The sequence below is a fragment of the Nipponia nippon genome, unplaced genomic scaffold (assembly GCF_047370975.1).
Source record: "Nipponia nippon isolate SJK-2023a ecotype South Korea unplaced genomic scaffold, ASM4737097v1 scaffold_1, whole genome shotgun sequence".
NCBI lineage: Eukaryota > Metazoa > Chordata > Aves > Pelecaniformes > Threskiornithidae > Nipponia > Nipponia nippon.
In genome coordinates this window covers 146575106-146598860 of record NW_028262290.1, presented here as the reverse complement: position 1 = coordinate 146598860, position 23755 = coordinate 146575106, and the positions used below count along the sequence as shown (strand labels likewise).

At 37.1% G+C, this 23755-nt stretch overlaps 1 protein-coding gene across 8 annotated transcripts in view; it reads left to right on the top strand.

The window, feature by feature from the left end:
• NEBL (nebulette) overlaps positions 1–23755 on the top strand; it is a 272299-nt gene that overhangs the window by 225323 nt on the left and 23221 nt on the right. For 3 of the 8 annotated variants that reach the window (XM_087776466.1, XM_087776472.1, XM_087776447.1), the window contains 7 exons: positions 4459–4551; positions 4936–5029; positions 7014–7105; positions 9426–9530; positions 10663–10834; positions 14793–14885; positions 15868–15996. In XM_087776466.1, the coding sequence (XP_087632592.1) occupies positions 4459–4551; positions 4936–5029; positions 7014–7105; positions 9426–9530; positions 10663–10834; positions 14793–14885; positions 15868–15996 (778 nt within the window). The remainder of the gene's footprint in view (positions 1–4458; positions 4552–4935; positions 5030–7013; positions 7106–9425; positions 9531–10662; positions 10835–14792; positions 14886–15867; positions 15997–23755) is intronic. The other 5 variants (XM_087776452.1, XM_087776460.1, XM_087776477.1 and 2 more) reach the window with 5 other exon arrangements.

The following is a 23755-nucleotide window of genomic DNA, read 5'->3' as shown; positions in this document are numbered from 1 at the left end:
TGTGGATCTGATGAGACTGGTTCTGAATTGATGTTGTTTATCTATGGATGCTCAATGTCTTTACTCTTTAATGGGCAACTAAAAATAAAATATCAAAATGAGAGTTTTCTACAAGTAGAACATGCTCTTCTGATAAATATGTGGCAAAACTTAGAAAAAAATGGTGAAGTGACTGCCAAGCAAGAAAACACTTCTAGCTGCATTGTTCATTTGTTTGGAATTTTTGGTGTGGAGTCCTCTGGGGCCATTTTTATGTTTGTGACATGACTCTTCTGATGATTAGATGCTTTTTTAAAAAAAAAAAGTTTGAAAGTAACGTATAGACACGACACTAGATAGATGGTGTTTAAATATTAGTTGAAATCCAAATTAGGGACTCTGGGCACCTATTCTATTAGAATTTCCTTGTTTACCAAGTAATGTTAAATACTGCATTTCCCACCAAAGTAAGGTCAGGTAGGGAATTTCCATAAAATTTTGAAAAACTCCTATTTTCCTCAGAATCCTGCTCCATCCATCAGTTTTCATCTTGGCATTTTGAGTCATAGTGCAATTTGAAGATTCAGTGCAAGCTATCATGTGTCATAAATCCTGAAATAGTATTTCTGGTTGGGAAGCTGTAGGTTTTCTTGATTTGAGGGTGGGTTTTTTTGTTGTTGTTTTGTTTTTTTGGTTTGTTTTTTCCCACCACCCTGTGCAATTATGTTTGGGTGGTGTTTTTTTTTTTGTTTGTTTTGTTTGTTTTTGTTTTTGTTTTTTTTGTTTTTTTTTTAGCCAGATTTGTACTGGAAACAAAACCCTACTCTCCTGTTACCTATTTGATTTCCAATTACTGCAGACATTTATTTTGAGAGTAGTCACACACACAGACACACACAGAGGCTTATTAGGAGTAGTCTTACTCTAACACTTTTTCTCAATACCGTTCAAAGGTAAATGGAAAAATAGTGTACAGTGCTCTTGCTGTTTTAGAAGTCCTAAACAGTGGTGAAAAGGGGAAAATGAAAGGTGGATTTACCAGTATGCTGGTAAACACACTTGAACAAAAGCATATCGAGAAACACAAAATGCATTAGTGGTTTAGTGGTATGATGTAAGTAGTGTGGCCTTCACCTTGCTAGTCTGTGTGTAGAGTTAATATTTTACAAAAGGTATTTTATTACATGTAGTGTAGTTGAGATTACCTGTCTTGTATAATATTTATTAAAAGTGTAAAATGACAAATTTAAAGGCAACGTGCAAGAAAGTTTTGAATTATATGTCAGTAAGAGGGAAATTGTATTGTATAATTTACAGGAGTCCCAAAGGAAGGGTAAATTACACCCATTTTTATTCCATTATATTTAAACATTTTACACATATCTTTGAATTTAGCCAGAAGGACTTAGGACAGCTTTAAAACTATTTGCTGAGCTAAATTAAACTCTGGAATGTTAAGTGCATCTGCAGTACAAAAAAAAAAACAACAAAAAAACAGAACACCACACCAAAATGACACTCACTGTACAACCAAACCATGCAAAAAAGTCCATTGCATCATGTTCTGAAAGTGATCAGGTTCTTCCAGATGACATATATTGGAGACAAAGATCAGAACGGTCTGTTTTCAAATCCTAAAAAACAAGGTGGTGACAGCCAAGGGGGTTGAGCTGATCTCACCTGTTGTGATGATTGGTTTGGAAGAAGCAGCCTCCTAAATAGCTGGAGTCAAGATCTCACAGAACTTTAGACTGTAACTGCATCTGAACCAAGAAGCTACAAATAACTACGAATTTTTTAAAAACTTGTTTACGTTGAGGGGCAGGCAGGACTGGACACAGCACTGGGAAGGTGGCTTTTGCGGGAAGATTGTAATTGTGTTTTTGTTTGTGTGAAATCCCTGAGGAAACCCCTGTGATATGTCAGTCAACACCACAAAGCTGGGGTCTGATTAAAAGTCGAGCAACGGACATTTTGAAGCATTTTAAGGACTAGTAGCACTGCCAATTCTTCAGCTTACCTAATAGTCTCTATTAAAAGACCCTTTTTTTCCAGTGGTTTAGTACTTCTGCCAGTCCTAAACTGTCTGGACTGAAATTTTCCATTCCTGGTCTGTGCTTTGGGCTGGTTTGGTTTTATTTATTTATTTATAAATTTCAGCCAAAGCAGCTTCCAAGTATGAGCTTAGAGAAAAACAAGTTGTTTTGTCCATGTTAAAAAATTTAGCACTCTCCAGAAGTACCATGTCTTGGAGAAGAGAGTTGAAAATTATCTACTAAGTGACATTTGGTGCAGTGGATTTGGGAAAAAAGAGGCCAGGGGTGAGGAACTGAAAGCGTAGCAGGGCCTGGTCAAAGTGGACAGGCCAAATGTGGGGAAAGATGGGCAGAATGATGTGCTCCTGTGCATAGCTGCTTCCTTCCAGAAGAGCTGAAACGGAACCCAAGGTCGTTTAGACTCATTACTCCCTCACTTTCAGTGTGTAGCTGAGGTATCCTTGGTCAAATATTTTCCCATTTGTTAATGATGATGTCCGTGGAGGTAGCAAACTACGATTGTTCTCATGGGTTTGTGCAGTCAATCTAAACAAACCACAAGGGGCTTAAGATGAAGGCACATGAAGGAATGTACATTTGTAGTTTTTTAAATCATGAGAAATTGCCTCCCCAAGAGGTACCTTTAGGGAGTGTTATTAAGGTCACCAAGTCAATACTCAAAAGCAAGAACCTGAATTCAAGTCCCTGTGTCTAGACCTGATGATCCATTGCCAAAGTATATGATTTTATCCTTTGCCACAGAGGCAGACCTGCTCTGGTTTTCCGTTTTGCAAACTACAGTTCAATGGGAATTCTCATATGAATGCAGGTGCTGTATAATCCTTTTTTAAAACTATGTAGCCAGATTAGCTATTACTTATCTGTGCTCTCTAGTAAAAACAGTACTTTTCCTTGTCACAATTCCCTTTTTCCTCATTTCACAGCAAAATTAGTGAATTAATGTGGGTGAAAAACTCAGATGCTTTAGTGAGGAGCAACATAGAAAAGTTCCTGAAGAAATCAGTAATTCTGTCATCCAAGCAGGACCTTAGAGCAGTTAAAGAAAAAAATAAAACCCATCAGTCATGGTCCGCATGCAAACTACTCACTAAGTAAGGGTCATTGATTATGTGTAATGAATAAGGCAGAATTCTCTTGAGAAAAACAGCTTTTGGTAATAGATAAAGAAGATTATAAAGCACTTAGAGGAAAAGAATGAAGTAGTATAAAATATATTAAAAGCTGTATATGGAGCATATTTGTACAAGGGGCAAAACTAAGGTTACATTTAAGTTAATTATGTTATTTTCTGATTTTTGAGTCCCTGATTTTGCAGCCTTGAAATGTATTTAACAGAAGTTTTGTATGCCACATTAATATAAAACTGTACAAATTGATTCATTATGCTGTTCCCTTGTTCTTAAAGTACTTTTCCTTCCTTGAGTCTTGCTAATGAAAAATGTTTCCAACTATTATGTATCACTGCACACACAATTTTGAATGTTTTTGTGAATCTTGTTGCTTTATTACAATTGTAAAGAAAAAGAAAGCATGCCATATCACTGTAAAGGATGGCAGGGTCTACAAGGATTGTTTATTTTATGGTGGCATAAGAGATTTGAAGCTGAATGTGCTGAATACTGGACAGGTATTTAGTAACAGACAGTAAGACAAAGACAATGGGCAGATTTGTCCAAGATGACACTTTTGGATAGCATATGGAAAACCAGAAAATATGATGCCTTTCTTTTTAGTAGCACATCCACTTAACCTTACAATTCTTTCTCATTAAGTTGAATTCCAGTTTTGGTACATGTGGTGTATAATTGAAGAAATTCTAGTCCTGTGCATCTTTCAAATTATGGAGTCTATCATATTCAAACATACTGCTGTTTAGAAGAGATTAACTGTGGCAAAAGCAACAGTAAATATCTGACAGCATCTTCAAAGGCATCATCCATCCAAACATCTGCATTCCCCCTGATGTGTGTTTTTAGAGAACTTGAATGGGACTTTGAAGTCATGCACCCTTTTAAGAACACATCTGTGAAATGTTTGGTTTCTGAAATGGGCTGGTAGACTCCGTAGCAAGACCAAGTCATTGTCAGAGGGATGCAGATCTCCAAGTAGTATATGCAGCATCCCAATTATCATGAAGATAGCCACAATCCCACGTGATGTATATTTCCGCTGTAAGAGTTTTAGGATACTAGGCTTGTTATATGCACTCTCTGCTGCATTGTGTCAAACAAGATGCACTGGAGACCCTAGCAGCCTGTTTCAGAAATGAAATATAAGTGTTCCTTTTCAGGTCAATAGTCTTGATAAGTATGGCCTAGCTGTGCAGTATGTGTAAGGGAGAGATTACAAAATGTTTCTTGTGTTTTAGTGTTTGGCTGTGTCTTCTTTAAATTGCTAATATTTTGTAATATTTATTGTGCAGATTAAATACAAGGAAGAAATTCAGCACGCAACAACTATTTCTGATCCACCCGAACTAAAGAGAGTTAAGGAAAACCAGAAGAATATTAGCAATGTGTGCCCCATTTGCATTACTCGAACGCTTCTCTCTGCTGTATAAAATGTGTTTGTGCCTCAGTGAATATGCTAGTTTGTGCTAGTTCCTGTTTGTCCACAAAGACTAACTTAATCAATTAATGGTAAAATGATAACTCCTTAGCCTTGCACTTTGATTAACATCAATGAGAGTGAAGTATTCCTGTTGAAGTATCAATTGTATGTGTCTGAAATAGAAGAACTGCAGGAGGGTGAGTACTAAGTATCGCGTGGAAAGATGTGGGTGTTTATTAAGGAATGGTATTTTCCATCCACATGCAGTGTGCTTTTTAATGATGTCTAACACACTTGTATTTCTGTTACTTGGAAGTCTCTGTGTAATATCTTCTGCCATGTTTGCTAGGTTCAGTATAAGGAACAGCTCTGCAAAGCTACACCTGTGAGTGTCACCCCTGAGATCGAAAGAGTCAAGAGGAATCAAGAGAACGTCAGCATGGGAAGTTGCTCTTGTTTAATCCTTTGTATAATTTCTGGGTGCGGAGGATGAGTGCAAAGTTCTGCCTCCAGAAGCTGTGCCTTTTCTTTAGTTAGATACAGGCTCAGTAAGAGAATTACTTGAAAACCCTCTTTTAGGAAGCAATTGTGGAAAGCTATTGCTTGGTTTGGGAAATGGCATGTGAAGCATCACATATTTGATTAAAGAAATGGCTGCAATGTTTTGAAATGTTATTCTCTGTCTTGGATATTTGCAGGAAATCTTGACAGATTATTTTTTTAACAGGGTATCCTTTTCCAGCTTTTTTTTTTCCTTTGCTATGTAAAAAATTGGCTACAGTTGTACTCAAACGCCAGCTCTCTTACCTGTCTCCTTCTGGTTCCTCAGTAACTTTCCTATCAGAGTTTAGTATTTAATGCTGACATAACCATTAGAAAGTTATACTGTTTGCAAGAGTGCAGGGAAGAAGGCAAGGACTTTTGGAGCACACTGCTCCCTTCCTGCATTGTTGAAGTTGTACCCCATTAATGAGTCTTTGAGAGACCAGCCATTCTCCTCACTGGGAACTTCCATCAACAGCCATATTTCATGAGGCTACAAATAGCTACAGTGTTTCCCTGGGGTGTTTTCTGCCGCATTCCCCAAATTAATTTAGAATTACAATTTTCCAGAATACTGTCCCTCTAACTTAACTGTACGCTATTTACTCCTGGATTTATGTGGATAAGTCTAGCTCTCCTAAAATGCACGCTGTTCAAACAAACCTGTTTTCCCAAGTGATTCAAGCCAGTCTGTGTAGTTGTTCTACTTACATCATTGTTTACCTTTCACCAATTTTTGTGTTGTGCAAATTTCATTGGAAAGTTGAAATTCTCTTTCAGGTCACTGGAATAGCTTTGGGTGAAGATTCTTTAACTTCAGACGTTTCTAGAAACATTATGTATTGAATAATCATTTTACCTTTACAAGTGTCAGTTTGCAAGTTTCATCCATTTGATAGCTTACCATCGTTTTATAAGATGTTAGTTTTTCAATTGGCATATGTTGATGTGGACAGATCAAAACTGCATTGCGTGGGAAGATAATTGCTTGAACAATATGTACGTTACTGCTGCAGTGCACGGCAGAACTATGAGCATAATGTATCAGCACAGTTATCCTTATTACAGGAAACCACGAGGTTATTAAAAAAAAGGTTTGTATGGAAACATTTATTTTACATAAAACTATATGGATTGGCATTAATCATGCAAGAATCTCTAATTGTTTACTAAGTGTTTACCATATCTGACTTCCCAGTATTTGGGGCCGGGGTTAACATTAGACTGATTGGTCTGTCAATGCCACATCCTATCCTTTATCTGCTTTACATCCTGCCTTGAGTGTGCATTTGGTTAATGCATCATTGCTACAAGTGTATTTTGTTAAAAAGGGATAGAGGCGATATTCCTCCAGTACATTTAAATAAACACACGGTGAAATGTAGGCAGTTGGATTCAATTGGCAGTTGTCTGATGTATTGCACCCACTGTGTTTAATCACCTTTGAATATATAGAGTATAACAGAACATGGATGGTAACCTTATGGAATCTCTGTGTCTGGGCAAATATACATGTACAGTGGGCATTGCTGAATTCAGTTTTTCATGTACTCTGCTTGACATTACTGCATTATTTGTGGCTTACTCCATTCCAAATATTAGATATTTCTCTATACAGCCAAGGACCACTGTGGTAAATGTCAAGATGTTGTGTGCATATGTGTGTATATATCCACAGGAATGCATTAATAAGAAGACTATACAGAAAGAATTCAAGGTTATGCTTCAAAAATCAAGTTTTATAAGCTTTAATAAAATTCAGATGCATTTTTGCTTTTCAGTTGTTTCCTGGATGACCTTTTAAATCATACATTTTGATGTAAAACAATGTGATATTGCTTTAGCTGAAATAGTATGTACCACTTTATTCTGTTAAATAATAGGTTCACTACAGAGAGCAGCCTGGCAAAGCTACTGCTGTGAGTGTCACACCTGAGATAGAGAGAGTCAAGAAGAATCAAGACAATATCAGCTCGGCAAGTTGTTTGAATTTTTTTGTTGTTTAGATTTTCAGTCATTGTAGGAATATAACAAGGATATGCTTTTCCATTTAGATTTGATGTGTCAAATGAATCCAACTGCTTTTTTTATCCTTTGAGTACATGCACTGCACATATAGGCAACAAAAATATTCAGACTTGCCTGATTATTCTTGCAAGAAAAGTAAGTGGTTGTGTTGGCGCCAGTATTTTTCAAGGAGAGAGTCCATAGAGGTCAGTCATTCTTTCAAGAATCTTTGTCTCTTGTTTCCAAGTTTTAGTGGCTAAATTGCAGGAGTAAATTACAGTGAAGAACAAAGGAAATGAGAATTTAACTTTAGTGCAAATTTCATTTTTTTATGATTCGAAGCATGGAAGCATATAGTCATCCATTCCACTCTGCGGCATACCACCTATGTTAGAACTGAGTAGTCCTAGATAGATCCTATTACTAAACACTAAAGAGTAAAAGACTATATTTTTCTTGGCTTTTATAATACTTACATTTTTTTTTTTTCTTAATTGCCACTGCAGTGGTGTAAGAAGCAGCAGACAGTTCTAATAAGGAGCAAGGAAGAAGTCAAAAGAGCATGGTGAAGTAAAGGATCAGACTAGTTACACTGCGGTCTGTGTCCTCAACACTGAAACAACATCAGTGACAAAGCCCCTGCAGATGGTAAATAGAACAGGTTTCATGCGGAGCCACTGTTTCAAGGTGGCAGAAGAGAATTAATAGAAGTGAACACTTTAGAACTGAGTGTAGGAGTGAAAAGTAAAGTAGGTTGGATTTTTCAGAGGATTTGTCTAAGGACAAAGGAACAGAATCTGACCTTCTAACTACATATATCTTAAGTACGTTCTTAAAATGCTCATGCATATTTACCAAAGTCAATTAGTTTTGAGGAGCATAGTTAAAAATAAGAGGAAAACTTCCCAACAATTCTAGACTTTAAATATTTTTTTTATTTCTGAAAATTAAGCTTTCTTTTCGAAGTGTCTCCTTCACTTTGTTTCTCAAGATTTACAGGGATAAATACTCCTCTGTGTTAATGAGCAGTAGATGAAAACCAAAGTATGTTGGCTGTAATTATTCTGTCCAGAAAATACCTTGTATTCAAAAGCATATGTAGCTGAATATATTTGCTAACAAAATTTATTGTTTAATTAAGAAGGGTTTGAAGACTATGCAGTACCATATATTTCTCTTTCTCTGTACATTACTTCAAACCTACCCATGAAGCATAGACACCAAGACTCATATTTTCATAGGTATGTTGTGCTTAGCTAATATGTAATTTTAAGGAGGGTTAGACAATTTCAATACTTGGTTTCTCTCATCACAAATGCGTGTTGAAATAGATTTGCATAACTGATTTGAGAGGTAATACTTTGAGTGTGAATATATAGGTAAATCTGAAATATTTACTAACACTCAGTGCACAGGTCACAATGCAATGTAGGAGCTAAGAGTCCACCAGTAGAAGAATTCAACCAGCCAGAAGAAATAGTAAGAGTACCCATTCTAGAACCAACAAGTAGGACCAACTACTTTTACTGTTTTAGAATTATGAGTGTGGGGTTCTTTTGCCCCCCTTTTCTTTAAAAAACAGATAATTAACCTTGCATCTTTACATGTCTGTAAAATGCCACAAAAGAAGCTAATTAGGAGAAATGTGACATAGGAGGTTCTGTACTACTGAGGCACAAAACACAGAGCCCAAATGTTCTCTTTGAAAACAGCATATACAGATTTGTCCTGGACACGTTGCTTTTGTGCTGCTAGCAAAGGCTAGCTACCGAGCAGGAGTAAGAAGGCTGCCAAAGGACTAATCCACTTGTAAGAGTTGAATTCCCTGGGGACCCAGGGGTTCTCAGATAATCCCAACCTGGAAGCAGACTGAGAACAGAATCTGGGTCTGTCTGGGTAGTAAGAAGGTAGCTTATCATCAGCCATACAAATATGTTTTAAAGATGTCCAAGTCACAGTGGTGTTTTCTTATTATTTATCTTACTTTCCAGTTGATAAATGAATTATTTCACTTATGTCATTTAACAGTCAAGAGTTTCAGCTTTCAGGGAAATACTGGTTTTTTGAGTAAGTGATTGATGGAATAAACGTGCCCTTTGGCCTTACCAATATACTAGCTCATCTGTGTCCTCCCTCTGAAATAAGTTGCTAGAAAATGAGTGTAAAGAACAACACAAGAAAAACATAGGGCATTGTGATTTGGAAAGGATACCATTGCATGGTGTGATTCTCACTGTCCTTTCTACTGTAAACAAAAACTTCATGCATGCTGTTGTTGCTGTTTTGCAGGTCAAGTACAGCAGTGATCAGAGGCAGATGAAAGGTAGACGTAGTGTGCTTCTAGACACACCTGAGCTAAGGCATGTCAAAGAAACACAAAACAACATCTCAATGGTAGGGTACTTTTCTCCTATAATTAGAGTATACTAAGGAATGGCACTTGACTTCCACTGGAATTTGCCTTCCATTAATATAGGTAACTAATGAAACTCTCTGCTCAAGTATGGAAGGAATATTTTCTTCTTATGCCTGTTGAGGGAGTGTTTGCTAACTGCATATGACTGTAATGAACATTTTCAAAATACTAATAAACGGTTTTCTAACAGTTAAATGTCTGTTCATTTGTTTGGGTTTTTTTTTTTTGTCTTTAAAAATGTACACACCTCATTTGAGCATCACACAGTTTGACTGGATTAGGTGACACACTTCACCTTGTGCCTGTGCACGTTCCTGGTTTCTGCGTGACTTTTGTTCTTGGAATGAGTTGTTTTGTGTGCATTTGCTTGTGTGAGAATGTTTGTCAATTTAATTCTTTGATTATTAAGACTATTTAAAAAGTAAATATGCATAATGAGGGGTACTACCTTTATAACTCTTACTAATACTGGTTTTGTTCCAACACTTGGTTATTTATATAACACTTTCTATCCTAACAAACATCCTTGGTTTTGATTTTTTTTTTTTTTGAAAGCAGGCTGCTTAGAATAACTGCAGTTCTTTCTAAAAACCTGTGTTTAAAGCCAGCTGGCATATGGTAAAACAGAAGAGCAAAACAGTACCTTTTGTATGAAATTGTGTGCATAATCAGAATTCTCAGTGAATGAAAATACTTGAGTTCTAAAAACTATTACTCCTGGAACATTTTTTACTGACAGATGTAGTTGTCTACATCAGTAGAGAGCTATCCTATCTTAGAGAAGAAGGGAGTAGACCAGATGACCTCCTGAGGGCTTTTCCTGTCCTGTGTGACTGTAAGATGATGCTTTGCTGCTTGAGTTAATGCCTAATTCAGTGGCAATGGAAAACAAATGCAAAAGTAATAATGAAATATCAGGAAATCAAGTTAGGGAGATAGAAAAGACTTGGGTGGCCATCCAGCCTATGTCATGTGTGTAACAATTCTGTTATTGTGCAAAACTCAAAGAATATAAGTGCCTCATAAAACAAACATGTATGCATTCCTGCATAGAATAACCATTTGCTGTCAATTGCAGCTAGAGGAAAAATGTAATTCTTGTTTTCCTAGGTAAAATACCATGAAGATTTCGAGAAGACAAAGGGCAGAGGCTTCACCCCAGTGGTAGATGATCCTGTAACAGAGCGTGTGAGGAAAAACACCCAAATTGTGAGTGATGCAGCATATAAAGGTGTGCATCCACATATCGTTGAAATGGATAGAAGACCTGGAATAATTGTTGGTAAGTTGTTAAATACTGTCGCTATTGAAAACACTGTGGGGAGGATGAAAGCCTCTGCTGATGTTCTCCATTGTAATCAAGGAAAAGTACTCCCAGATTTCACTTTCACTCTTTTGTCAGCATGAAACTAGTGTTGAACTACTGGTTCAATGCCAGCTTCTAGTGAAGTAGCAATGGGAATGAATGGGAGATACATTATCATTTGCTCTCTAATTTTTTTTTTAAATACGGATAGTCGTTGCTATTTCTGTAAGTTTGAATTTTGACTCTTCAGGAAAGGCCAAAATATCTGCAATAATCTTCATTTTGCACAGAAGAGAAAAGATTAGAGCTGTGAGTCTCCAAGATTTCAATGTTTAAATGTTGCAGACCAGTTTGAGATTTCCCTTTCTGTCAGTCAGCAATTTCTCCAGAGCTGCATATGCTCCATTTACCTCTTGTTTTAGAATTTCACACAGCTTTCAAAATATCTCAAGCTGTAATTCATCAATTCATCAACCACCAGTGTTCAGAAGCGATATTCTAAAAGATGGTCCAAGATCAGACCAGGTGTTTAGGGGGTAGAATACAGATTGGTTTTGTATGTGGAGACGGAGTATTGCATTAAGATGTCATTTGGGGTATTTATAACAAACACTAATTCAAAATCAAAATGGATATTTGAAATCTCTTAGAAGTTAGCAAGTCTGCTCTGGCAAAGGAAATAGTAACCTGACATTTAAATTTTTTTCTCCTTTCTTTTTCTTTTGGTGTGTCTTTTTTCTGTTTTTCTGTGCTTTACAACAGTGTAGACCTCAGAGGGTCTACATACGGAAAAACATGCTGAGATAGCACTCTAAAATCCTTCATACATGGTAATAATAGCTAGGGTTGACTTTAAGTCTACCTTTCAAAAATCAGAGAAATTGCAGGTCAAATGGACTAATTGGTAGGTCAAATAGTCCATTCTCCTGCCTAAAGCAAGGTTAACTATATATATATATATATAAATATATATATATATATATATATAAAATTCCTGGCAGATGCTTCTTCAGTCTTTTCCTTAAAGTCTTCAAATGAGTCTCCGCCACATAAAGAAGTGTATTTTTTTTCCTGTTGTATAGCCACCTTTTACATGTCTGTAGCTATAGCCTTATGTCAGAAAGGATTTCTCAAAAGTGAGTAGAGAGCTCTGCCTGGGGAAGGTACTGATGCTTTTAAGACCATGCAAGTGTCAGAGGGTCACACATTCTGGATCTAGGGCAACAACTTGTTCAGAAAATCATTGTCTGTAGAGACCCAAGCACTTGAACTCATTTCCATAGCTAGAAGTGGTGCAGCCAAAGAGAGAGAAGCTCCTGCAAAATTGCAGGTTAATATACAGTTTGCAATATGCTGTTTAGTGTGCACTTCAAATCTCCTCCTCCGTACCGCATTGCACATGTGCTGCAGCCCTATGTAAGAATCATGTGTGCTATCCTGTGTTCAGTAACTGAAGGCTTGCTAGCACAAACAGATTAGAATTAAGAACATCCCTGAGATAAATTCTTGATCTGTAAGTAACTGAAATATTAGTACTGTTTATCACCTTAAAATACTCCAGTATCAAAACACACAGGAATTTTTAACTCCCCATGCCCGCCAAACAGCAAAAATAGTGCAACTATTTAAAGAAAAGAGGCCATGACAAACCTGTGAGCCTAATATCCAGTGATATTTCACCTAATGCTTTTTCAGAGTGAACTGCAATTATATCATCTGCTTGTTTAAAAAGATGCAGTGAGCTCCCTGCTCATGGAATGTCCTTGGCAGCTAGAAAAAAAAATTGCAGTCTGAAAAAAACAGCTATGGCTCTCTTGAGTTTTTTCCTAGCTGATAATTGTTCAGCCAGTTAGGAAAAGTACCTCTGTGTTAGAGTCCATCTGGTTGGTTTTTAAAGTATTATCAGTGAAGCTGTAACAACTTTTTCAAATGCCTGATTACTAAAATTAATGACTCTGCTTTGGAAAATAGGCACTAGTTTTAACCATGCTAAAGCCATTCTAAACCCATCAAGATAAATTAATCTAACTGAGCTTTGGATCTGTGACTAAGGAGTCTGCATGATTCTCACGTGAGTATAAGGATATTTTAAATTGGCAAAAGTTAGCAGAAGAATTGATTGGTGCTATGAATTGCCAAGATTCTGGTTCTATGTATGTTATTTCAGATTACAGAGATGGATAAAATCAATACAAATCAATGGCTGCTGTGCTGATGCTGCCATGAAGCCGTACTTACTATGTTTTTACTTACTAAGGCGTGATCAAACAGGAAAAGTTGGGCATTCACCAGTTCCCCCACCCCTCTCATGCCTGTCAGTGCTTTATGTAGTCGCATAATTTATCACCGTTAGGACTAACACATAGTTTATCAAAAGATTTTGCGTTGGCTTTTATTCGTCTTGTCAAGAGAAAGTTAGCACTATGTCTCACCTTATGGGAGTTGCAGTAGATAACACATAATGTACATACATTGAATGTATTCTAAAGCCATGGGATTTATTTTATTAGCTCTGTCTATTCTTTCCATTGCCTCTAGGCTATTAATCATTTGAAACATGATGTATTTGGGGTCCCCACAGTCCTGCTTTACCTACCAACCATTATTTAGCTTGGTACCACTCAAACCAGCAAAAGTTGGGAAGACAATTATTTTTCCCCCTTCCAATGCATTGAGTAAATCTTGCAGACAGGTCTGCCCAAGGAGAAAACCACTAGTAAAAAGGTGTGATCTGGTAGATTTGTGCTTTAACTGATTGTAGTGTACATCAAGGTTTTATTTTAAGCTGGTTTGGAGAGATTAAATGATTATTATATTTTTAGACATAGCAGATGTGAATTGTATATATTAGATTGATGTGAGTACATCAAGAATTTACACTGTAGCTGCTTGTGTATTTGTTATAAGCCTCCTCTTAACTTGTGCAACACTAATTATTTGTTAAAAGTTTATTAAAAATGTAGTTGAATCTGTATTCAGTTTTCTGCTGTGATTATAACAAACGCAGATATGAAATTAATTATTTCCTATGGATGCTTTTTTCTTTCAATATCTAGTTCAGACATGTGAACTCAAGAGATATTAATAACTTACTTGTATGAATTAAAGCTGAAGGTCTTACGATTACTACTGTTATTGAATCTGTATGCTGAATTCCAAAAATGCTTTTCGATAGTGGGGTAGTGGATCAACAGTAAGTCTGTGTCCCAGGAAACTTAGATATTTGGAAGACAAAGCTAATTACTAGTTAAGATCAAGAGTGGGCTTCATTTTACCCAACTATAGATGTCTACAATGTAGATTTCTACAGCTGAATTTGTCACCCTAGTCCATTTTTTGTATTAATTAAGGAAGATGGATACTTTTGAGCTTATATGAATTGAGCAACTAGAAGTTTATTTTGGATAAGATGAACTATGCTCCTAGTTCTGCTTACTAGGCTGACTTGATCTCTACTGTATGCAAAGGAGGGCCTGTAGTGCCTCTGTCAGCTGTAGAGATGTATACTGCCAACTGTCAGCTATAGGGATATATACTGCAGTATCTCCGTGGAGTAAGGATGCTGTTGGTGGACTGGGGCAATAATCTTGTAGCACTGATAATTTTGGTTCTTCCAGTGGAAAAGAGCTCTGGTATGTGATATTCAACTTGTTTCCATTTAGTTAGACTTAAGAAAATACTATGGTCATATTTAGAAAAGGAGAACAAAAATTGGGAGAAAAAGTCTCCTTAAAATGATGTCAGTGCTTAAAATGAATGCACTAAGTTCTTTTAAGCAGGAATTTAATGCTTTTCAGACCTTTCAGGTGAATATGTAGACCTTTTGGTTAATTTCTAGGTGAAGGAAATTGGTTGCTGATTGTTAAAACTCATTCCTTTCATGCTTTTACTTCCTTTGTTTGTCTGTCTTATAATTTCTGTGCTTTGGGAAAAGATCTTAAAGTTTGGCGCACAGATCCTGGCTCCATCTTCGACATTGATCCTCTGGAGGACAATATTCAGTCTAGGAGTCTGCATATGCTTTCTGGTATTGCTTATATCCTGACTTTTCCCCAACTCAGCTTTTTATGGTTATGAAACTAAGTTGGTACAGTAAATTTTCAAGTCAATGTGCCAGCCATACGTTTTATAAGTATGTTTTCATATATATGTAACTGTAGTATTTTAAAAGCAGTGTTTTATAGGAACTTCAGCTGTAATCACATGTGCAGATAAGAAATAGTGAAATAAATCTTATCCTAAACAAGAGTTATTCATACCACTTATAAGTAGTCACTTAAAAAGTATTGACCTACTTTGTCCTCACTTATTCTATTTATGTAGAATTTTCGACGAGTTGGACCTTACTAAAATTTCAGAGATACGGAAGGTGGCCTATTTATGAAATTGATTTATTTTCTATGCACATCTTGCTTATATGGCACATGATATTATGCCTTGTGCTATTCTTTGCAACTCCAAGGTGTTCATAATTTAAGGGCAGATGGAAAAGGAGAGAAGGTAATGTAATAGTAGGCAGCAATGTTTTGGCTCTACAAGTTTTTGGATTTTTTTTCCCCCAGAAGTGTTTATTTTGAATGTTTAATTTTGCAAATGTATTTTCTTTGCTACTAATAGTGGAACTTTAAATATTCTTTTGAATGTCATACAGCAGTATTTCCACATGCACTTGTATGCATGCTGGAATAAAGGAACATTTTGATTTTCCACTGGAAATTTTATTATGCTTCATCTTCATCCCTTTTTTTCCCCAGTATCTCAATCCTACCTTCCATTTCTGCTATTCTTTTAAAGCAGAGAACAAGCTTAGTTGTATCTGATTTTGAAGCAACCTTTTGAACTAACGGTGTTCAAAATGGATACAAAATCACGAACAATTTGCTTTCCTCTAATTTTAATACCATCAGTGTATGAATATCAATGTTAGCGGTGTTGGGGTTTTTGTTGTTGCTCGTCTTTGCACTTCTGTATTCCATTTACTGTGATATTCTTTCTTTCTACCTTTGTAGAAAGAGCAAGCCGTTACAGTAAGCAGTATTTACATTCTACCAGTTTGGGAGATCATAAATCAGATGGCTCTGACACGAACCCTACCTTTTCTTACTGCAGTGAGATAACAAGGCCATCTGACGAAGGAGGTACCCCTTATTCCCACCTTTTTCACTAATGACACTATCACAGTGTGTTGAGACCTCACAGGCCTATATTAACTCCATATCCTTGTATAGTTACAAATTGTTAGAAACTATGTAAGCTATTGCCTGATTGATTAAGGAAGCAAAGTAAAATCTCAAGACTGCACAGTTTCTTGCATGCCATATTGCTTTATCGTGTATTCTCTTTCACCATTTCGGTAGCGCTTTCTGTCCAAAAGCCTTGCTAACTCCCATTTACAGTGCTTAAGAGGAGGTGTGTTGTGTTTTTGCAAAACATACATGAATCTGTTTGGTTTTTTTTTTTTTTTTCTCTTGAAAGGCGCAATGTAACCCCCAAAAATACACCTCTGAACTGAACAAAATAAGTTTACTTTGTGCTTTTCGGTGGTTAAATTAAGCATATAATCGTATTTTAGTGACTGAAGTACTTCTTCCCATATTAAACTATGCAGGTGCTTGTGGGTCTTTGTTTCCATCCTAACAAAAAAAAAAAGTGTATCAACTGGCAAATTTCTCACATATGAAAGTTTTCTTATACTCTCAGCAGTTTGCGAACCAGGTTTAATATTCAGCTCTGAAGCTTATATAGTCTGATATTGTTTAACATGGATTAATATTAGAATACTTTGACGAACCTGCATTCCCAGGTACAAAATGACATCTTGCATCTGGTTGATGCCATAGATTAGAAAAAAATCTATGAAAATGATTAATAAGGGTCTAATCATCCTAGTGGCATTACAGTGTGTACGAGACTTGACTGGTGAATTGTAAATATTCCGAAACATTGCATTCTAAATATATATTTAAAAAAAATAGTGATTTCTACTTCTCAGTTGTGAAACAAGGTGCATTGAAAAGGTTATCCAAAGGGTTACTAATTTTTTTTTTGTTTTTAAGAAGGTGTTCGAGTAAAGATATTGCTACCATTTAGTTGCCTGGCATCCTTGAATTACCCATGCTTTTAGAAGATTTTAAGGCATCTTAATTGTAGATTGCACCTGTTTATGGTCTCCCGCTCACCAGAGTAATATGTTATTTTAGTGGCTAGTGTTTAGGGAGCCTGTATTGTGTTAGGTGCCATGTAAATACACGCAAGCAGCTCTGATTAAGAACGGGTGTTCAGACAGAAGAACTAACTCTGAACAAAGAAACACACACGTTTTTGGCAGAACTGTAATCCCTTCTATCATGTCTGTCCATCTTTATTTGATATTTTAACTATATTCCCAACTCTTTTAATAGATGACAGCAATAATGCATATCATGCTGGTTTTTATGTCTCTTCCTGTGATGATGCGAAGCGGGCTTCGCAGTCCAGTGCATGTTGTCTCTCTATATCTGTTCTGATCTTTTTTGGCTCTATTCCAAGCCATTTTAACATTGCTTTGGCAGCTTGATTTGATTGTTAACAGGTATTTTTTATTACTTGCCATGTTGAGAATAGGAAATTGGCTTTATTTTCCTGGTTGTTTTGGCACTAGCAAGCTTGCTTTTTGTGTCTCTATTTAAATCTATTGTTGTAGTGTGTGTTGAATAGATCCTTGCCAAGATCAGCATATTTTAGAAAGATATTATTTTTGCTTTTGACCCAGCTGGTTAGCCAGGGTTTGAGTACTTGCAGACAGTTCCCATTGCAGGGGAGAAGTAAACGCCAGAGCTAAGAAATTTGACATAATCCTAATGATTTACAAGAAAATGCTATTTCTGTGAACACACTCAGAAAAAAAACAGCAGAAGATAGCATCTTTGGTCAAAAATACCAAACTTTTTCATGGCAGCATCCCATCCAAAATGTTGTTTAGCACATAGCCACAAGGTGAGTTTGCCCTTGACCTTTTCACAGTATCTCTTATGGCATACTGCAGTAAATGAGAACAAAATCCATTTTGCCGAGCTTTCATGACTGTTTCTTATGGAGTTTGTACTTTTAGATCTAGCAGTGTTTCTCACTGGCAATTGTTCAATCTGATAGCGCCAACATGAAAGACAGTTGGAGACCTGTGACCAGTTTTACAGCCTCTAAGTGTCTTTGGCCTTGTCTCATCATCTTTCAGATATTTCTATGTTGTTCAATTGGTAATTTATTCCAGATACCTTTACTGATATTTGACCTGCAATTCAAGTTTTCCACTGCCACTGCTGATGGAATTGTTCCTTAACCACCTCTCCGAGCCCTTAGCTGGGTCCCTGGCTTTATACCAGATGTTAAAGGCTTATTCAGGTCTAAATAACTTTCTCTCTTGTCTCTGGGGAATTTCAGTAACAACATCACAGGGAGGCTACTAATGTTGTTCACTAGAATTACTTTTTCCTATTTGATTCCCTGACCATTATTTTAGATGATGAGGTTGAGCTGAGCCAAGTGTGCCTCCCAGGGAGCTTTCCGTACAAAATCAGTAGATTTTTGCATGATGTAAGTTCAGGAAAGTCCCTGTTCTCCCTTTTAGACTACTGCAGGTAAAACTGGATAGGAAACAATTGTTAATGCTTTCCAGCAAGCCTGATGCAGGTGATGGTCTTTCATTTTGGTATTCTTTTTGAAATGATTTTTCAGCTTTGTCTGTCCTTTTTGCAGCTTCTCTCTGTTAGTGTTTTTCAGGGTTGACTGTATTACTTCATGGTATCATTGAATTTTTTTTGCCATACTGGACAGAAGGTGTTGCACAAGAGCTTCTCAGTCTGCCTAAATGCTTTGTAATTAATTACTGCCCTAACAAAGATTTCCTTTTTACCTGCAAGCCATTCTGTAGCACTTCCCAGAAACAGTTGGGTGCCACATTAGTTATTGCAAAATTCTCAGCTGTTTTTCAAGTACTTACTTTCAGCTTGGCTAAAGAGGAACAAAAGCTAACGATTTCTCTCTTTCAGTCCTGCTTTTAACACTGGTGTTGCAACTTCTCAGACATAGAGCTATTCATTCATTTTTGGGAAGGTTTTTCAGATTATTTTCATCAGAAAGAGAAGTTGAGATATATGGATGTCAGATTTATTTTTGTTTATAAAGACAGACCAGACAGTTCCTTTTTCACAGAACACTAGAAAAAAAAAAAGCAACAGGAGACAGTGTCTTTGCTTTCAATTCAGGTCTTTCTAGACAGCATTGTGTCTGACAGATTTCTCAACTGTTTTGTTTGGAGTTTCTTTATAAAGTCTTTTCTGTCCTGATTTTCTGTGCGGTCTTACACACTGTTTTTCTCCCAGTTCTTTTCACACTCACTCTCTTGCTTCCCTTCCTCCCCTACAAGTAAGGTCTCATCCTGTTAGTTCGCATTCAGGCACCAGGAGAGGATGATCTGGTTCATATGGCTCAACGCCTGTTCCAGTCTTGCATTATTTTGGACAGTTGTATTTGTATTTCAACCATCTACTCTATGAAGGAGATCAATTGCTTTTACACGTAACTCCCATTTATGTATAATTACAGAGTTTTCGGTGTCTGATGACAGAAAGGAACATAGGTATCACCAAATTGGACTACTGGTATTCACGGTCTCTACAGTGTTTCTCAGAAGTTGTGCTAAAGCATGTATTTTTATAGATATATCTTCTCCTATTTTAAGGTCTCCATATAAAATTAATCTACTGTCTTTTGCTAGTAACTTACTTCAGTAATTGAAAATGGCATTTAGCTCACACCCTCGTGGCTCAGGACTGTTTTGTTTAGTTCCATTCCCCCAAAGGCAAGAGTAAAAATGCTTGAAAATAGCACAAGTTCACAATATTGGAGACTTTTTTTTAAAGGCTTGTTTTTTTAGAACACTTTCTATATATATTCTTCTCAGCAGTTCCATCTCCAGAGACTGAGGCAGGGAAAGGACTTTTTAACATGAGAGTGTTAATATGTGGTGCAATGTAAGATGTGGAAATGAATTCGTGGTGTATGATCCAGTGCCAGTCACAGAAATCAAGCTCAGTTGCTCAAAGCTGTGTGTGTGGAGGTATAGACAAAGAGTGGCAAGATAAAATGAAGGCTGCAAGTAAACCTTTAAGGTTAATTGATATTTTTCTTCAGGCCCATTGTTTGTAGTAAGCAAAGAAACAAAATACTGCAACCAGAGGGAATTCTGGTTTAGTACTGAAATGTACAACAACTTAAGTCTTGGAGAGCACAGAAACTTGTCCTTAAGGGAGTTGATCTAGTGTCTACAGGGGTCACTCAGCTACTACTGGAGCAAATTCCAGGCTTTGCCATGATGGCAGGGAAGTGACTGTGAACTTGTGTACTACTAGAACAGAGCGTCCTGATGGCTGGCCAGATGATAGCAGATGAGCCATGGCACTGCTACTAGGCCTACCGTTTTTGTCAGTTCTGTTTTGCATCAGTCTTTGACTCATTTTGAGGGGAAGAATTCCTCTTAGTGTGTTTGGAATAGGAAGACCTGTCTGTGCTGAAACAGTATCACTGTTATTCTCATTTCACTGCTATTTATTAATTCTCTCCCCCCCCTCGTCTTTTATTATCCAGCACTTTGTGTGCACATTTTGTTTTTCTTTTACTTCAGCGAAAGTGTTTTCCTTAGGGTTCCTCTTTTTGTTTTAGCTATCAAAGTCCGTTTATGCTGCTTTCCTTCAATCCTGTTTCAACTGCAGAATGTTTTTGTTTCACTTTCTAATATTCTTCCTTCTCTCAGTTTTTACTTCAATTATCTTTCAATTTATTGTGTCTCTGTGGGGCTTTCTGTTTAGCTCTCTCCTGTTTTTCTTTGATTTAAATCAGCAGGATTTTATTTAATATTACCAAGTTTTGCTTTCAGTCTGAAGGTTTCTACTTTAAAATGATCTTAATGTACATCCTGCAATAGATGAATTTAACCTTTTTTGTCTCTGATACAGCCTTTTTTTCTTTTTAGTTGAAACCTTTTAGGTTGGTTTTCTCCCCTTTTGCTTTTGACCTTCCCTTTTTTGTCTTCTGTTTCCTCTTAATTTCTAGTTTAATTGGTGTGCATCAGCATATAGATGTGATATATACATTTTTCCTTACCATATGTTCAGAATTTTTCAGTGTATTAAAGTATCCCTTTATTCTTATTTTAAATTATCTATGTGTATAGTCTGTAGATGGAGAAAAGTCAGAGGTGAATATCAGTTCCTTTCAGTCATGGATATATTGTTACTTTGCTGGGAAAAAACTTGATTTCTTGGTTATTTTCTAAGTCATCATCATATTATCTTAAAACCTGTATAGAAGTCAGTCTGCAGGAGGCAGAAATCAGGTTCGCTGTAGTCCCAAAAGCTCATGTTATGTAGGAAACCTTAGTGGATATTAGGACAGGATTTTCAAGTGCCTTTTGTTGCATTTTAAAAGTGAGTGCTAAAATTTCATGTATTTGATTGGAGCCAGTGTGTTACTGATTGGCTGCGTGTTCACTCTTTATACTTGTCTCCTTCATCCTGAGTTCTTCATGTTTGGTTCAGCAGCTGCCACCAGACAAGTAGTGAGAATTAACATAAAGAGGCCTTGATTTGAGGTTTAAGGTCTTGCTTGCTTTATTCTGATGAAAAAGGTCTGCCACTGACACTGATGTATCTCACTTTGCCTTTGCCTTGGAAGCTACCTTCTTTTACTTACACTGGCAATCCAAATACACAAATTTCAATAAAACCATGAAATTCCACTTATATCTTGTTAGTCTCTTAATTTTTGTTATCAACCTTAAAAGTAACCTGTAGGTTGCTATGAGAAAACTGAAAATTCGTATTAGATGCTTCGTTGATACTACATAACAATTGGTCAGATCCAGAAAAGATTAGTACAACCAACCTTTGAGGAATAAATATAGCAAATGGGCATGCTGGCAATTTGACTCCAAAGTCTATGGAGACTGCAGAACACAGCGTACCGCAGTGTCTTCCTGTGGGATATGGGTACTTAAGTTTTGAAGTCTTTATATAGCTTGGAGTGGAAGTTAAGTCAATGAGAAACAGTAAGTCCTTTCATCTCTCTCCCTAGTGGTGTGTCATCCTTGTGTGATATGAGCCTTGTGAAGAAGAAAGGCTCCAGAGTAGCTGAGCCTACTCCCCTCCCTTTCTCCAGACTCCAGGGGTTATCTTTCTCCTTTCCTCACTAAGGAAGGAATGTGTTATAGGGCATTAGAAGAAGTACTGTTTGAACTGCAGTGTGAACACAGTCCGGCAAAGAGCAAATGCAGACTTTATGTATTATTGTGCATCACTGGCAACAGCCTCGCACTGTGTACCAGCTCATGGAGAGGGCTTTTGTTCCTCAGCCCAACAGTGACATTTTAAACATGGATTTCAGGGATGCCTCCTTCTCTCCCCCTAGCACACACCAGTATCTGTGGCTCTGTATGTAAAGTGTTTATTTGTAGGATTTGCCTGAGGCTTTGACACCCACCCCATACGTACCACAGAAAATCCTAGAACAAGGAACTGTGCTGCTGCTTCTGCTCCTGGTTAGTCTGGTCAGAAGACAAACTAGTCAGATGAAATGGAGAAAAAACTCTTCATTTCGCATGCTGGAATTGCAGAGATGCTTCCTGGTATGTGGTCCAAGGAGTCCCCTCATGTTGGGACAGTGGTGGTACTCTTCTCTTGGGCCAATAGATTGAAGAAGGAGATGAAAGGAAACAGGATTTGGTTCCCTTCCTTGCTCTGTCTTTACCATCATTTTTTATAAAAAACGCTCTGTATTTAAGGATGGGAAAAATCACCATTAGTAAAAGACAAGTCAAAGAAAAAAAGAGGGAATAATACCTGACTGCTCTTTATATTGTAACATAGAGATCTGTTTTCCATCTTCAGGTGCAGCTGGCAGGAATACAGGACAGAAATCCTTCGCCCCTCTTTGTATTCATATTCAGTTGCTAAGCTCTGTCACTTTAAGGAGGTCAAGCAGAATGACACAGCACTTATATTTTCTTCTCTGGCAGCCAAGGAAGAATGGTTCTTTTATGCTAGGTAGCTGAACTCTGTTTCTGTAACGGTGTTCCCTAGAGTCCGGTAATCAAACATGGCATTCGGAGGGAGAGGAACTGTAGATTTCACAGGAAGAACTATAGGCTTTTGTGGGTTTCTTGTCCCCTTTCAAGTGCATCAGCAGGCTGCACTGCCACAGAAGGCTGAACACATCAAAACAATGCTCTGTGTACTCCCTCTTGGTGAGGGTCACATCCACACTTCTCTTACCCATCAGACTCTTACATCTGTTTCTGACTTTTTTTTATTTCAGACTAGATGGTGCTTTGGTTTTGTTGCTTTTACATGCAAGCCTCCAGCAGATTTGCCAACCTGAAAGCTAACATGTGGGAAAAAATAGTCGTCTTCCTCTCAACAGCGTTATGGTAAAACTCTGCTTTTCCATCTTGGTAATCAGATGATTTTCTGTTCTTCAGTGTATAATGTAGTACGAATGCTTGCAGTCAAAGAATAAATACCTCGCCCATAAACCTCTTGTGATATTTTTGAACTTGGCTAAATACTTTTCTCTGTATGTTAAATGGGCACAAGTGCATGCATATGTTTGATACCTATCTGATACCACAAATTATTTAGCATGAACAGTTTTCGTTGTTAGAGAGCTTACACTCACTCAGAATTGGTGACTCCTGGTCTCCCATTCTCAAATAGATTTTTTTTTTTTTTTCTAAAATGATATAGTTTCCTTTGTAAAGGTTTGCTGTAACCACGTTGTACCCGAAAAGGACAGTGCTTGTTCAGGCAGCAAGACAGAGCTCTCTCCCTCCTGAAAGTTGCACCTTTCATTTGAAGGAGGTGTGTT